The following is a 17,482-nucleotide window of genomic DNA, read 5'->3' as shown; positions in this document are numbered from 1 at the left end:
GGTAATTTTGGAGCCACACTAAAAGACAAAATTTGCTTCCCATCATATTTTGTATTTTCTCAGTAACTGCATAAAAACAAAAGACTTAAAAAGAGTAAAATCTTAAAGCTCTAGTAGTTGTCTTCAGTTTAAATACTCTGGAAAAAAATAACTTTAAAGACATAACATTTTTAAGGAAACTTTTTATTAGTCCCTTGCATTCCTAGACTTTTTCGTGGGTGGACAACCCTTTCAGTTAATCTCTGTATACCTCTGTATAGATATTGAAAAAGAAAATTGATCATTTAAAGTGTGTCCTTTGAGAATCTCGCCAAGACCGATTGAGTTCTTCATTTTTGGAAGGCTTCTCATGTAACCCGGGATGGTTTTATTTTTTTTATTTAGATTTTTCTTTTGTAGGTTTTAGGCTATTTGTCTGCTCCCTTTTGAATTTGAGGGGCACAGCCGCTAGTAAAAACAAATATCCTATAATCTTACTCTTTTCTGAAGATCTATTAGGATGCTAAGAATCTTTATTTTAAAAACGGATAATTTGTCAATTAGATGGGAACTTACTCATTTAGTTTTGATTGAAAAATCTTTGTATTTATTTTCAAATCAAACAAGGAAAACAGTATGCATATTTATCTTAGGTTTCTCAAATTACAAGAGGCTAGGAGTGAAGCAGATATCTAATATAAATAGGTACGAATTTTTTTTATTGTTGAAGCAAAATTACTCGAAAATGTCTGGTAAAAGTGATGCGTTTCAGAGAAGCCTTATATTAACTTGTGTTATATATGACAACACCCCCTCCCCTCTGAAAAGTAAATTACAAAGTAGATCAAAGGAAAAAATAAAGAAAAAAAGATATTTAGTAATAATGCCCTTTTTTTAAATTGTGGACTTTTAGAATGCATTTCAGTTTTGTTTAGGTGGGTTGGCTGTTTATGAAGCCACTAGTGTTTGAGCAAGCAAATACACATACAATTTTAAATTGTTAGATTTTTTTTAGATACTTCAGAAAATAAAAATTACGGAGTATCTTCTTTCTAACTTCCAGACAAATTAATTTTTCTACTCATGACAAATATTTAACTAGGCAGATGTTCCTAGAAATCAATAATTATCATATTTAAAGTTTGACTTTGGACCTTTAGAATTGAAGCTACTCTTATAATTAGATTTATTTCCTTGTCGGACAAATTTAAAGACATTTTTCTTTCAAAATAAAAAATGATTTTGAAAATTTGTCCTTGGGTTTTCATAAAAAATAATCCATTCAGAGATTTTAGCATTTTTCACAGAAAGATTTCTTTTTCGAAGCTAGAAATAAAATGTCATCATTTTGACATGTAGAATATACATTGAAGGTTTTACATATCTTTTACATTTTGATGTCAGCATATATTATAAATATACAATATACATAGATCTTTTTTCTATAGCTTATGATAAAAAAGTAGCAGAGCTAATAATAGTTAAAGTTTTTAATAAATGTAAGTACAATTTATTATAGATTATAATAAGAACCAGCTGCCCTTTAATAATATTTGTTATCATAATCAATTTTACTATAAAAAATATATTTTCGTAGAATATAGTTTTATTCAACAATAAATGATTTTTCCTTTCATGTTTAATCAGATTCGTTATGACAATTAAACAAAAAAGGGTGTAAACCCTCAATTTGAAATATTACCCTTTTTACTTGTTTTTAGAGAAGCTACTCTAATAAGAATACTAAAATATGTCCTTTTACCCACAATTATGAAAATATTTTTTAAAAATTATCAAAAAAAACCTAACTGATCAAACTGAAGTGTTTTGTTCTAAATGAACAAAATCTACCACAAAATATATAATTTATTATATTACTGCGCTACTAATGGGCATAATTGAATATTTTCTCCCTTTAGAATGCCTTAGAACAATGTTTTAAGTTGTATCCCATTGAACAAAGTGAAATTCAAACCAATAACAAAGAGCTACCGTGTTAAACTTGTCACCATTTGGTTGACATTAAATTTTAATAATCTTCTCTTTATAAAAAAATTTATAACTGACATGTTGCAGTGTCTTATAATTATACTATTAACTACGCTCCTCAAGGCCTCTAGGTGCTTACTTGGTGATGGGGTAGGGAGGTGAATTCGACCCCTCCTCCATATTCAATTTTGGTTTTAAAAAGTAAAAACTTTTTAGGGAAGATCATTTTTTCTATAGGCGATTTCTCTTGGGAGAGTGGTGGTACCCTCCTTCAAAATAATCATGAGGACCTATGGGAAGCTATATTGTGAAGGAGAACTACTTCGGTACATGCAGAGGTTAGAGAGATCATCGGTACAGACAAACACACACACAACAGACGGACATCTTGTTACTACTATGTAAGGATTTTAACAGCATAAAAGTCATAAAATTAAAAAATCTAAATTACATATACATTTTTAAATTTCAGCTTTTTATCACACTGAACACACTTTTTTGGTGATTTGCAAAAAAAGTTTCAAAGTAAGATTAAGGTTGCATTTGTGATTAAAAAGAACCCAAAGCATAAAAAAGGAAATGTAAATTGTAATTTTATAATAATAATGGAAAAGGATACGTCTAGTTTTTGTTTTCTATTTCTAACAAATAAGAATACATATGTATATGATTTTTTTGAAAATTATTATTCTATTTAGTTAGTCTATTAAACAAATACTAGAAATTGTAATGACAGAGAAGATTGGGACTTTATTATGTAAATTACACTTACACCAGTATCCAAAGTTTCATAAACACGTTTTATTGTTCGTTGGCTCGAAAACTTTGGGTACTTTTATAAAATTTTGATTGGTTGGTTCAAACCCAAAGTTTCCAAACCTTTCAAGAAATAATTTTAATCTGTAGAAAGAGTAAATTTGTTTTTTATCATTAAATATGTACATACATAAATGTTCATCCAATTCTATCACTTAAGGTCTCTACTTCATACTGAAATTGTCATTTCTATAGTTTTCTGCTTAAGTTTGTACCATATTTAACAGTACTTTGTCTTTATTTTACTGAGTTGTCCTTGTTTCAATAAATAAAAAAAAGTCTTCGGTGTCCTTTGAATAAAGTGATTCTTGATTTTGCTTACACGCCATGACGAGGGAATTGAGATTCACTGAAATTCAAACTTAATTTTCAGAATGAAAACCTCATCGTACTAAATGTATACTTCATGTGTTACCAATAGAGTTATTTATATTTTAGACTGTCCAGAAATTATTTTTAAAGAAGATACCAATTTTAACCAATAATCCTAAATGTTTGGCAAACTCATCAACGAAGCTAGATTTACTTTAAGGTATATTAGAGTTGACTCCCCTAGTATCTAGGGACTTTGAAGGGAACAGTGAGTGGCTATAAAAATAGTTTTGAACCATCCCATAACCTAGATCTGAAACTATCCTAAACCCTTCACGAGAGCTATGTGAAGCTTACATAAAAAATAGAACTCAATCGGTTTGGTAGTTATTAAGATCTTAAGCTTCAGACATTAAATCTTTCTACAAATAAATTTGGTATTAAGATACACATATTTTTTTTTATGTATTATAGCTATAGTTCAGTATAAAAATTTTAAAATAAACCAAATATGATTTTTAAAAAAAATTAAATTATTTTTTCCTTATTTCGCTTTGTAAAGTTGAAAATAATTTGTCTACTATACGTAGCAGACATAACCTTAGCACCTAACCAAATAAAAAATAGTTCATTTATTTTGATCCCTAACTCTTTTCCTGTCTGTCCTTTTGTTACAGTCTTATTTAGGCCTCATATTTAAATCAAACATGTTATTAAAATTGAAACATATGTATGTATGGTTTCATTTAATTTCTAGTTATGTTTTATAGAAATGTTTCTTCCATTTATGATACTTTTTAGATTTGCCTTAGTTTAGATCAAATTGCTTTGATAGCTCATTTAGTCATGTTTTTAGAAGATCCAAAATGTTTAAACTTTATATCTAGTTCCTGGAACGATAAGAAAGACCTTAAAACGAAATTTTATTGCAATGCAATGTAAATATAATATACATTTTCCTCATTGATTTGTTTCTTAAAATTACGATTCCTAGGATGATTAGACTCAACATCTTAAAAGTATAATCTATTTTTTTACATCTTAAACGTAAACACGTCCATATAAATTGGTCTTTAATTAGGACAATTACATGGCAGATAAACAGCATACTTTTCATATTTTCTTTATTTCTTTTAGTTTAGAAGCCTAACTCCAATATTTTTCAAAAAATTTATTTACCTTTAATGTTCCTATTAACTTCTTGATTGGCGTTATTATTGAAATCATTACTGCTACAGCTGCTGCTGTTGGCACTATGTTTCGCGGATTCCTTCAGCTGATTTAAAATACTAAAGCTCTGCAGTGAGTCACTTTCATCATCCTTATCCGAGAGTTTAAACAGATTCTCTAGAATCTTTCTATCATCATCACAAAGCTCAACAGAATCGTCATCACAAACAAAATGAATATCACTACTCATATTTATCACAAAAACATCACTTTTTGTTATATGCTTTAAATCTATATAAAACTTTTGTTAGGAAATCACAAAATTATCATGTTTAAAAAGACTCAATTTTGTCTTAATATCCTTTAATTTCCGACTTTTACAGGAAACTCAAAATTTATATGCAACCCACAAAAGAAATTATATCATTTTTGGATTAAAAAACCTTAACATTTTTTGTTAAAATGTAAATAAATAGTTAACTGAGTCACTTTTTAATGCAGTTGTCAAAAAAATATCACAATTCTGTCTGCGTTCTAGGGAACAGAGATTTTATCCTTTACTCCGTTTTGATTTAGTTCTATTGAACTACTAGAACTTATTTCATACACCACAATTCACAAACACACACACACACACACACACATACACATACCATAAAACCATCGCTCCGTAAGGACCTCCCCTCTCCCCCCGCGCCCTTTGTGAATGATATCCATTGCATCCTGCTAACATGTCACATTTTATATGAAAAGCAAGCCGCGCTTAGGGCATAGTTTGTGTATAATATAATATAGAATTTGTATAGTTTTTATATATTTATGACGGGTGTTTAAGGGGGGGGGGGGGGGGGCTAAATCTTAATAATGCATAAGTACAAACAATTCTTCACCCCTTTCCGCCCCTTAAATTTTAGGTATAGCCTATGAAACCAATTCTATATTAATATAGAGAGTAACCTATTGTCTTTAATAGTTTTCAGCTTTGTAAGCAGTATTAAATGTATATTCTTGATAAGATTAAGAAATTTAAAGATATTTTGAATCATAAAAATAACTACTTTTTTTTCTTTCATTAAATATTCAAAATTTTAATTTTACAAATAAAAAAAATGAGATATATGTAAAAAAAAGACATTCTAAGTTTATAGACAAACTTCTGTGTATGATTTTATGAGTGAATTTGGGTGTAGGTAAGTGTGTGTATATATATGTGTGTGTGACTAATCTAATGTCTACATATTCTTCAAGACAATAAATTTATTCAAAATTTGTTTTATCAAATTGACATGAAAGAAACTACCCAGTATTGAGTCAACCTTAACCCCTCTCTGAGAAAATGGTTCTAACTGGGTGTCTGTCTGTATTTTTGTGTGAGAGTGTTTATGTTTGTTTGTGTGTTAAATCAAACTACTCAAAAAGCAGTAGTTCAACCTTATGATTATGTATTTTTTAACTTTTCTTGCTTTCTCCCAAAAGTGCAAAAGTTATGTAAAATTACAAGGTCCCAAAAAAGTTTTGATTCAACAAGTTTCTTACAGATTCTTACGATTGCTATAATTCAAATTTTGGCGAATATATTGAATATTATAAAAACCTTGAAAAATGAAACACCCTGCATAAAAAGTAAAAAATAAACCTGTACTACACCTTGAAACACACTGTTTAAAAAGTTGAAGTTAAACCTTTATTAAACCTTGGTTCACCCTGTATAAAAAGTCAAAGTTAAACACAATGCTTTTGTTGCAATTTAGTTTTCTTACAAACATAACCTACCAGAATTCAATGTAACCATAACAAAGTATAGAAATTCATAAAGCGTGTTTTTAATAGAATAATTGATTCTTTATTATTACAAGCTGTTCAATTTCAATTTTTTAAAAAACATATAAATGAAATAAAGGCAAGGTAGGCAAAATAATACTTTTTTTCTAATGTTGGTTCCATATTACTGTAAAAAAACTAAAACATGAAACTTTTTTGTCAAAGTATACTGGAACTTTGTAAATGGTTTTCGATAAAAATGGTAATTTTATTGTATATCATTTTCCTTAAGAAATTATTTAATTTCAAGTTATTTATGTTTTTGAATTTTCAAAAATGGTAAATATACCAGGAAAAAATAATCCAATTTCCAATAAACCTTTAGTAAAAATAATAGATTAGCTGCAGTATTTATTTTTTACAGTGTATAGTGTAACCATTGCTCAAAACCAAGATTTATGCCTCATGCAAAAATTACGAGAAATCAAAGGAAGCATTTTTTATTGTGAATAAATCATTGCCTGAAAAGATAGGCAAGTTAGCTAAAAACAATATTTTAGCAATAAATATATAATAAATTTAGATATATCACATATTATAAATTTTTAATTACAGAATGATAGAAAAGGCCAAGTTCATTAATTAAAATAAAAAAAAATACATAATACTTTTTCCGGTAAAATTCTTACATGAGAAAATTTGGGGGAAAGAAAAGAAAAAAGGGTTTACTTATCAGAGAAAGGAAAGTAGAGAAAAAGAGAAAGAAAGAAAGAGAGTAAAAAAGAGAAAAAAATGTCTCAGTTTTTTTCATGTATTGAGAACACAAATTTACATGAAAAAAAGTTTGATAGAAAGGTAGAGAGAGACAGACAGAGAAGAGAGTTGAAAAAGAAATTTAAGTTATTTTGGGTTTTGTTTTAATTTGCAATTCCCCACGCATAATACAGTTTTATTTAAACAAATTGTGGGGTAATTTTTTATTTGAAAAGCTGAAGATAACTTTCCCAAAATATTCATATAAACATTCTCTAGGCCCATAATCAGTTTCACTGTAGTGTTCAATATTGCAGAAAATCATTTAAGAATATGTGATAAAGTATCAATAGGCCTAAAAATATCTAAAATTAACATCAATAAATAATCAAGAGAATATATTTTATTTTTCCTAAATCACTTAATATCTTACATGCTTGAAATGAATAAAAAACTAAGGGTATCAAACAATATGTAATCTTTTAAAATAAATTCGCAAAGTTAAAATACTAAAATATAGGAAATGCGGATTTTGTAAAATTTTTACCTTTATTTTCGAGAAAAAAAAATGTTTCCCTAAAACTTATCAATTTTATTTGCATGAATTGTCGAGACATTTAGTAATTATTTTACCACCTCTGATTAAAACTATCCTTGTCACATGCGAACAGCATAAAACTAAAGTGCTGGTTTACACTAAATATCAGAACTTCAGAGGAAAAAATAGGATCTACTGCAGTTCGCGGTAAAATATTGCTGGTAAGCAATATTTTCAAAAATCTATGAATTTTAATGGCAACTTGCTGCCAAACGGCTGAACGTACAGATCATGCCCGCACACCATTTTAAGCGGCATAAGAAGGCCTACAAATAATCTGGAATAGCCAAGTTCCAATTATGCACAGGGAAAGCTTCAATGAAGAAAAAACGCGTAAAATAGGTCTTTTTCGCGCATTTCTTTGCACTGCGAGATAATTATGCATTATTGATTTATGGCTATTCCAGATTATTTGTAGACCTATTTATGCCACTTAAAACAGTGTGCGGGCATAATCTGTACGTTCAGCCGTTTGGCAGCTAGCAGCCTTTAAAATTAATAGATTTTTGGAAATATTGCTTACCAGCAATATTTTACCGTGAACTGCAGTAGATCCAAAAAATATATTCAATTGTTCTATATCATCAGATAAAATGTAAAGCAGTTTTCAAGGTCATTTGACCAAGGCATATGAAAATATTACTTTACAAGCCCTGTGCTCTATGCCCTATAAAAGGCTGAACATTACAAATTTAAAAATTAATTTTTTCCCCTTTATAACATTATTTTATTTTGATAGTACTGTAGAAAAACTTGGTAGGAAGATTAAGTTGTTTTCCATTACTGACTTCTGCTGTAAATATACAAATATAAACATAAGCAAGATTTATCTTCATTCAAGAAGATGAAAACATTATTGCTTCGCTTCTCGTTAGGGCAATTGTCCTTGTCCATTCTATCTGTTACACTTTTGTAACAATATAATTAAATAACTCGGATTCGAACCCGCGACCTTATATAGCAATCTGATATTGTGCCATACCAAAGTTCCATGCTTGTAGTAAAAAATTGTGACCATGGCCGCAGGGATCCATGGATAGGACTAAAAGCTTAATCTCATAACCATAATGAATTCCTCAAAATATAGAAAGGATAATGGAAAGGAAACAAATTAGCGGGTTTTCACAGTAGCTTTTCTACTATTTGTAGCCCCTGCGGGGGGGCTCTAAACCTGTGGGGCCAATTTATTAACCCTGCGAGGCAATTATTAACATTTACTGTGAAAATACAACGAACCCCACTTTGTTTTCTTTCCATGATATTATAAAAAGCTACATGGAGTGAATTAATGTAAAAAAACAAATTTGTCATTTGTCTATTCCTTTAACCCCGTGCTTGGCATACTTACTTTTAATTCAAGCAAAAACATTGTAAGATGTTCTAAATAGTTGACTGTCCATCTTTCATATCTTATCCTTGGGAAAAGAATTGTTTTCTTTTTGTACTGTATTGTTATCCTATTAAATAAAGGTTTTTGTCTGAAGCTTTATATCTCAATAACTACTGAACAGATTGGGTTATCTATTTTAGGTACGCTTAACATATGTCCTGTGATACGTTATTTTTAGATTTAAGCTTTGGGATGGTTTTAGGCTATTTTTCTGCTTCATGGATGTTATGGGCACAGCCACTAGTTTTATCATAAAAGCGGTAGAATTTCTTTTGTCTGTCTGTCCATCTTTACAACTGTCTAATTGTTTGTCTGTCTGTTGGTCTTACTTAAGAAGGGATAGTCAGACCATTATTGTTTTTTTTTCATTTATTGTTTTATATTAATAGTATTCATTTATCATGGATGTTGTCATCCTTGTTTTTATTGCATTTGCGTATATTCTTATAATGACGCACAAGCAAAGAAAGGATTATACATACATCAAACAGGATTCAAGGAGTTTTTACTTCAAGCCATAAAAAATGTAAAAAATGAATATAAAGTTTTAGAAATCAAGCATTATTTTTAAAAATAAAGTTTTATTTTATAATATGGGTAATTATATAAATAAGTAAATTGAAAAAGAACAGTAAACAAAAATACAGTAATAAGTGTAGTAGAGCATCACCAGAACTATAAATTATAGATTGTGTATCAGCAGCACTAGGAACTATTTTTCACGTCTTTACTTATGACAAAGATTTGGACCCATAACCTCCCTGATGACGAGCGGAAGCGCTAGATGTTAAAAATAAATGTTAGTCTTATAATCTTATCTTAATTTTGTAACCTTCATGTATTCTTATGCTCATGGGCAAATTAGATTAGCTATAGAATCCTTTTAGGGGCCGGGCTCAAGGATGCAAGGACAGGACAACGGTTCATAAATTATTCCTCTCTTTAAAAAAAAAAATTTTGTCTGTTTTTTGCTTTGAAAAAAGTTTGAAAAAATATTTAGATTATCTGCTATTGTCCTCTTCTTCCCTGTGCTAGGCCCGTGCTTACAAATCAATACAAATCAAAGCTTAAATTCAATATGCACTTTTTGAGGAGCGAGGCTACTCTAACAACTTGACTAATCCTCGTACACAAGGCTGTGCTTGTATTTAAAAAGAGTTTAGTCATTTTTTTTTACTTTTGATATAGAATGGAAATGGGGCCTTCAGGCGGTTTTCGTCTATTTTAAGGAGAGTAGTTCAATCATCTCAAGATGAATAGATAGTCCTTTTATATTTTTTCTAATTTAAGTTAATTTACTTTTTCAACAAATCATTGAGATGTAAACACCTTTTTAACAAAAGCCTTTGGACAATATTGTCATAGTCTAGATATAAAAAATAATATTCATAAATAATCCTTTCTATAAAAAGGCATGTCAACAGTTATAACGTGTTTGATATTTTTAAGGCCATTTTATGCTTTTTTTTAATTTTATGAATTAGAGGCTTTGTCTGCATTTTATAAAGACTGGAAAACACTGCCTTGCCATTTATGAAATTTTTTGCTTTTGGCATAGAATATTAGCAGCAAACTTACTATAACTTGAAAAAGAAATTAAGAATATTAAAATAAAATAAAGTTCTCAGTTATGTTAGGGCCTTGCCTTAATTGAATTGACAATAGTATTGTACAATTCTGATCTATAGATCTACATATGTCTACACTGTAAAAAATAGTTGAACTATAGCTGATTTTTACATGTTACACTACCTGATACGCCCCTTGTGACTAAGAGTTCTTTATTCGAATAGTCAAAGGGGCTAGAAAATAGCCTAAAATCATATAAATCTGAAAATAGAATAGCCTAAAACCATCTTAGAATCTATGTGTAGCTTACTTAAATTAGTGAACCCAATTAGTTTATTAGTTATTGAGAGCTTAAGCTGACAAAAAAACTCTTACTACTTTATATACTATGACTAGGATTGGCATTTAGAGCAAATCTAGTCATACCTAAAGTTTCATACAACAAAATCTTTAGTTAGACAGTAATAAATTAGAACTTCAAAAAATTTATGTAAGTTTGATAAAGGTTTAAATTAAGAAAAATATTCTTTACAGTACCTACGATATGTTTTATATTTACTCTAGTTATTAGACCACGTAACATAGACATGTGGGGTCTAATGCGTAATAATCTTTTTCTTGGGATTCTTATTGTTTTGAATTCTAATAACCTTTCCTTACCTAACCTATCATGCATAAAAACAAACATGTATTATAATAATTTTCACAGATTTCTACAAAATTTAAATTTGAAAATTGATCTTTAAATTCTGTAACTAAGACATACATAAGAGGTTGAATATGTAAAAAGTCATTAATGAGTTAAGCAGAAAAATGCATAACTTCCCTATATTAAACTTTAATCTCAAGTTAAAGCCACCTCGCACCTCCTTTATCTGTTAAGATTAGGAGTTTATTCAAAACTTCAAATAAATTTCTGTACTCTTCATATTTTCTCATAGCTTTTCTATAGATAAAAAGAACCAGTAATATTTAATATTTTAATTTAGTTTATATTAATTGAGTATAATGCAAATTTTACATATACTATCTATAGATATTTGTTTAGCAAGTAAGCTTTAAATTTTCGCAGATTTTTATTAACACCGAGCTATTTAAAGCACGTGCCTAATGTTATATACACCATATATATTAAATAAAGTGTGTATATAAATATGATAAAGTTTTCCAGGGATTAAGGATTAATATAATTTATGATTAAGTTGATCAAGTAGCTTTAAATTTTTACTTTAAGAGTCTTTTGGTTGGTTGCTTTTAGTGATGAAAACTGACATAATTTCAACATGCTGTTGTAAAATATATTTTTTTTAAGTCGAATATTATACATTACTACTAGAAACCTGAAATAAATATGTAAAGCTATTCTAATTTTAACAACAGACATATGTTCATTTAATGACAGCAATTAAAATCAAAATAGTATAGATTGAATGAACAAATAAAAGATACTTATTAAAATGAGAAGTATCTTTCTCGTATTTATTCGAAACCGATTAATATCCGGGGGATAAGAACTATGTCTAGCATCGTATTATATACAGTTTTCTACGAATATAAAAATATACAATCATAAGATTAAAACCAGTTTTTTAGCCCGTGCATTCGACATCTCGGGGCTAAAACTGGTTTTAATTTTGTAAGTGTATATTTTATATCCGCGGAAAGCTGTTTATAATACGACGTGAGAAATAACTATTCCCTTTACCTTTTTTAATCACTAGCGGCTTCGCCCCTAGCCTCTAGGAGCTGTGCCCAAAGAGATTTGATCAATCCAATTTTTCGTGTTATAAATTTTTAGGAAAATTTACAAAAAAAATTTTTTTTGGGGGGGATTTTTTTCATTTCTTTGGGTGGGTTAAGGGTATCCCACCCCCCAAGAAAAAATAGACATAAACCTTCCCGGGACCTATGAGAAGCTACCCTGTAAAGGAGAACCCGTTCGGTTTAGCGGTTAGCGAGATCCTTTGCTACAAACAAACAGACAGACAAACAAACAGACAGACATCGTTCTACTTTGTATTATAGATTAAATTCTGCCAATAAAAATTGCATAGAATTATTACTATCCAGTCCACCCCCTTCACTCCTGACTTGTGGTATGTATGTGTGCTTGACAAAAAGTAATGACGTGAAGTCTTTTAATCAAGTTAATCGTTACTTCCCGGCCTATTCAACTTGCAAGCAGGGTGCTGCTTCATATAAAAAAACTACATAATAAACAATTGATATTTAAGGTACAAACAAGGATGGTTCTGTTTATTGCTGTTAAGATTATTCAAAATTACTGTCTATTCTTTATTTCAAACCTCTATTGCATTATTAGTTTGTTTGTAATGAGTCATCTCGATAAAAGATAGGTTAGAAATAACCGACCAACGCGACGTATCAATATGAAACAATCAACAAAATAAGAAACAGCTGTTGAAGCTTTGTCCCTATCCTTTAGAAATTTGGAGGGGAGAGGGGATTAAAAAAATAGCTTTAAACCTTCCGTAAAACATTAAAGAAGCGTTCCTGAAAATTGCAATGTTGGAGATCACGGTATAAAATTGAGGCCTTGTACAAAGAAGCTTGATATAAATAAAAGAGACTTCAACAGATTAATAGAGAAACAGCAAAACAAATCTTTCTTCGTTTTTTCTTCATAAATTGTTTCAATAACATACCTATAATAAATAAATTTTTTTAGTAATCTTATAATATAAAATAGTAAGGCTTTTTGTCTGCCCTTTAAGATCTCGCTAACCACTAAACTGATTAAATTCTTTATTTAAAAATTTTGTGTATATCTTCTAAGTTGGAAGCTATAACCCCACATAGCCCTATTCCAGTTAGGTTATAATAACCCTCACTTAACCAACCTAACCTAAAACAAGCATCAAAATAGATTTTCTAGAAAACTGTTTTGTGATCCACTAATAGTTGGAGAAAATTGGCGAATTATTGTATCTTCCTTCATCTTTTTGCTTTGCAACAACATTGCAATTAATAATAATCTTTGTATGGAACTAGAATAACAATATCCGTAAGAAACAGGGCTAAAAAACGAATTTTAAAATCAATATTTGTTTGAGAAAATATAAAGTATAAAAAATCGACTTAGGATTCAAAATTTAATTAAAAATCAATTCTGGAATTTAAAAATTTAATTCTTACAGTTACAATAATCCTACCTAAATTCACGTTTAGATATATTCATTATTGACTTATAGACCAACAATAAATATAGAAATGCTTTGCTTTAAAAAATATATCGTTGACCCCTCTACCAACCTATTGACCATGGAAAATAAATTGTTAGCGTAGAAATTGATTTGTTTGTGCTTCGTAGAAGCGCAGTATCTCTATAATACGTGCAATTATTTTTTTTTGTAAATATCAATTTCTTAGATTAAATCGTGGGCATTGAATCCATAACGATCCACCTAGATTAATGTTCCATATAGGTTTTCTATTAGACAACCAACATTTTGATATAAAAGACTATTATTTTATATGTTCTGTAAGTTTTTACACAAATATATTATCTAACAGAAAAGGGGCCTTTAGATTTATTATTATTAGAAGAATCTTTTGAAACAAACTATATAATATACATGCTTAAAACACAAAATACAAAATACCAAAACAATGAGAAGCAAAGAGCCTGCAGCACAATTCTGTATTATGAATATAGATCATAGGCTAATATAAGGTCTCATTTTGTACAGTATGTATTTCTTACAAATTATTTACAGAATAAGGATATTTTAAGACATTTAAAGAGTATTTTTATGCCTTTGTACTATTAAACTTGCGTATATTCTCGGCCTACTAGGTCTCTGTAATGGAATATACATTATACATACATGCATGTTTGTCCTATGACAGATGACATGCCATATCACAGATATACTGCATGATGTGCTATCATCGACGTAAAAATATCAACATCACGAATTAATATTATCGCCAAAATCACTTTAGAATATGTCATATAGTCAGTCATATCAAACAAGCTATAAAATATTTGATATTTAGCTTTATTAATCTCAAAAAGGAGAATGGCAAAGGCAAAAAAAATAATAAATACCATCCTGGGACTTATGTGAATATTCCAAAAATGGAAAAATTAACCGGTCCAGTGGTTAGCGAGATCTAAAAGACTAAAAATATAAAGCTTACTTTTTTATGTAATGGGGTTGGATGTTAATTTTCTTTGTGTTTGTGTAATTATTTCTTTTACATTTTAGCGATTGTATAGAAACTGTTAAATTTTATGTGGAATTGATGGCCCTCTATATTCACTAATCAAGAATACAATGGATAACAAATAAGGAAATATTCAAATATATTTACCTATATTTCAATTCCAAGTTAATTACGGCTTGTATTGGTAAGCCATAAGTATTATTTATGGGTGGTATCATTAGAATATGATTATTTCTCTCTTATAAAAGATTTATATATCTTCATTATAAAAATTGTCTTTTTAAAAAGTTGGCAGTTTTCATCATATTGTATCTAAACTGCAAACAAGCTTTTTAGCAAAAAAACCCCCATATTTTAATGTCTTTTTAGGTTAGGTTAAGTGTAGGTTAGAAGAGTTCCGTTGTGTTTGAGCCCCCCGCAATTACATTTACAATTTTTTCACATACATACAAACTTTAAATTGATAAATCGTATATTTGTAGAGTATCTTTACATCAAGTACATTATCATTTGTTAACAGAATATCCTTCAACTTCCATGAGTAAAACCATTTCAAGTTCAATAGCTATAGGGACAGTTTCAATAACCAACAGTCAACTCTAACATTTTGTAAAATATATATTAAGAAATAAAATTCTTTGGGTATATAATAGTGAAACCTATTTACTAAAGAAACATGGTGTATGTCTGTCTGTATGTATATAGTATGTCCATAAAGTTATCGTAAACGCCTAAACCAATCGTTCAATACTTTTCTGATACGTTTTATTGGTCTTGGGAAGGCTATTAATCTTTTTGGAGGGAGGAAACGGCGTTCGCCCCAATGAATATATGGCGCAAAGAATAAAAAAAACACGTAAATGTTCGAATTCGGCAAAAACTAAACCAGAAATAGATTTTTGCCAAATGCTAATAAGCTAAATATAATGAGCATAGGGAAATAAGTATGAAATCAGTTTGATTATGTTACAAGAATTTTATTTAAATATAAACTGCTCAACCTACAAACACTCAGAATTGGACATCAGATTTTAATATCAATTTCATTGAAATGCGAGGAATTTTCTGGGTAAGTTTTTGTATCGTTGATTGTACTCAGAAATCTGGGAAAACTAAAGGATAAAGGATTAGAGATCAGAGCGAGAGGGGCTGTTTATTACACTAGTCCCCAAAGTACTATAATAACGTTTTATTACTCGTTGGCTAAACAACTTTGGGGGCTTTAGTGAATTTTGATTGGTTGGTTAATTAAGTTGAGTGTTCAAATGTTTCAAGCACTAATTTTGATGTACAGAGGAAATATTTTTGTGTCACATCATTGTGGATGTACATCAATTTATCGGCCATGGTCTTATCCATTTAGATCTCTGATTAGAGACAAAATCTGGAAAAATAATTTTTTTGGCATAGAAATTTAAAAAAATTATTTAAAACACAGCTTTATAAAATAAGGCTCAAAAATGATATCGCTATGTACTTCACCTTTAGAGGGGAGCTTTATTTTGGTATTAGACAGTTTTACATCTATTTTGGAGGAGAAGGAGATAAAATTTACTTTTCTTTTAGCAACGTCCCTTCAGGCTAGGCGAATCCTCTATTATTCTTTTTAAAAATAAGACAATATAAACTTGAATGAAATATGCGTTCTATGATTTAAAATTAAATTAAGTTCTACGATCTATATATATTGTACTAGCGGCTTCGCCCCTAGCCTCTAGGGACTTTTTTCCCCAAGAGGTTTGATCAACCTATTTTTGTGTTACTTAAATTTAAAAAGAAACATATTTTTTTTTGGGGGGGGGTATTTTTATTTTTTTGGGGGATGAGGATGTCCCATCCCCCCCAAAAAATAGCTTAAACCCATCACAGGACCAGTAGGTATATTCCCTGAAGAGTAGAGCCCAATCGGTTCAGTGGTTACTGAGATCTTAAGCTTCAGACAGTCGGACAGACAGACAGACATCTTACTACTTTGTATTAGAGATATCATAGATTATTATATTGATGTAATAAATGTCATAAAGTTTAGGTTCTTCTAATATAATTTTGCCATAAAGCACTGTGTATGTAGAAATTTGATGTACTGCATTGAAATGCATGCGTTGCTTTACACACTTCTGTCTATCATTTATATTATCGTTTAAGTATTTTTAAACTGGTACTGGTTATTTCATTGGCGATTTGGCACAATCTAATAAGCACGCCAACCGCGAACTCTGCATAATACGTTCACTAGTTAATCTGTTCTATAGTAATTATAAAAAACAAAGCAACATCACAAGCAGTATAATGTATTTAACTTTATAGCTAAGTTGCCTAGGGTGTGATAATTTGTAAATTGCTAGGCCGAGCAACTATACAGCGCAAGTCACATGTTAATATTTATGGATGTATCCGTCCTTGTTAGTCCCCGCATAAAAACTCATAGAACATTACATACATGGCTTAATAAAAGGTTGTAAAAGCTCGAGTCGAGACTAGAAATTAGTTTTGGAAGACTATTTATGAGTATTAATGGCAAGGACATGGCTAAAACCATGGATGGGGGGAATAACGACAATATTTAGATTCATCTACAACTCTTTCTTCCCCCAAATATACTAGAAATAAAATGGGAGGAAGATTAATTTAACGTCCATTTAATTTCCTATCCTTGATTCCCTGAGTAAAGATACACTTGATAATCTTTGTTTGCTTATGTTTAAGACTAAATATTGTTTATTTGTCATTAAATAGAAATATATGCCTTTCGACTGCTTTCAAAATAAATATTAGAAAAAGATATTTGGTTTGTTCTTCAAACAGTCCGTCCGTAACAGTAATCTAGGCGTGTTAGAATCTTCAAAAACATTTAAATTCCTGTTATGACAATATAAAATCATAGTAACGCTATGCAGTCAATAGCATGCATCTTTTAAGCTTGTATTAATTTTTACTTATAAGAAATTTGATAG

At 29.5% G+C, this 17,482-nt stretch overlaps 1 protein-coding gene across 6 annotated transcripts in view; it reads right to left on the bottom strand.

Moving 5' to 3' along the window:
- Magi (membrane associated guanylate kinase, WW and PDZ domain containing protein magi) overlaps positions 1 to 17,482 on the bottom strand; it is a 278,759-nt gene that overhangs the window by 231,613 nt on the left and 29,664 nt on the right. Inside the window, exon 1 of one of the 6 annotated variants that reach the window (XM_080153875.1) lies at positions 4,276 to 4,531. The exons of the other annotated variants lie outside the window; for them this stretch is intronic. Coding sequence (XP_080010001.1) covers positions 4,276 to 4,516 — 241 coding nt within the window. The 5' untranslated portion in view covers positions 4,517 to 4,531. Of the gene's footprint in view, positions 1 to 4,275; positions 4,532 to 17,482 lie in introns of those variants that run through there. 6 annotated transcript variants of the gene reach the window in all.

The sequence above is a fragment of the Acartia tonsa genome, chromosome 3 (genome assembly GCF_053477335.1).
Source record: "Acartia tonsa isolate MP-2025a chromosome 3, ASM5347733v1, whole genome shotgun sequence".
NCBI classification, from domain to species: domain Eukaryota; kingdom Metazoa; phylum Arthropoda; class Copepoda; order Calanoida; family Acartiidae; genus Acartia; species Acartia tonsa.
The sequence above is the reverse complement of the archived record's forward strand: the minus strand, read 5'-3'. Positions and strand labels throughout refer to the sequence as shown.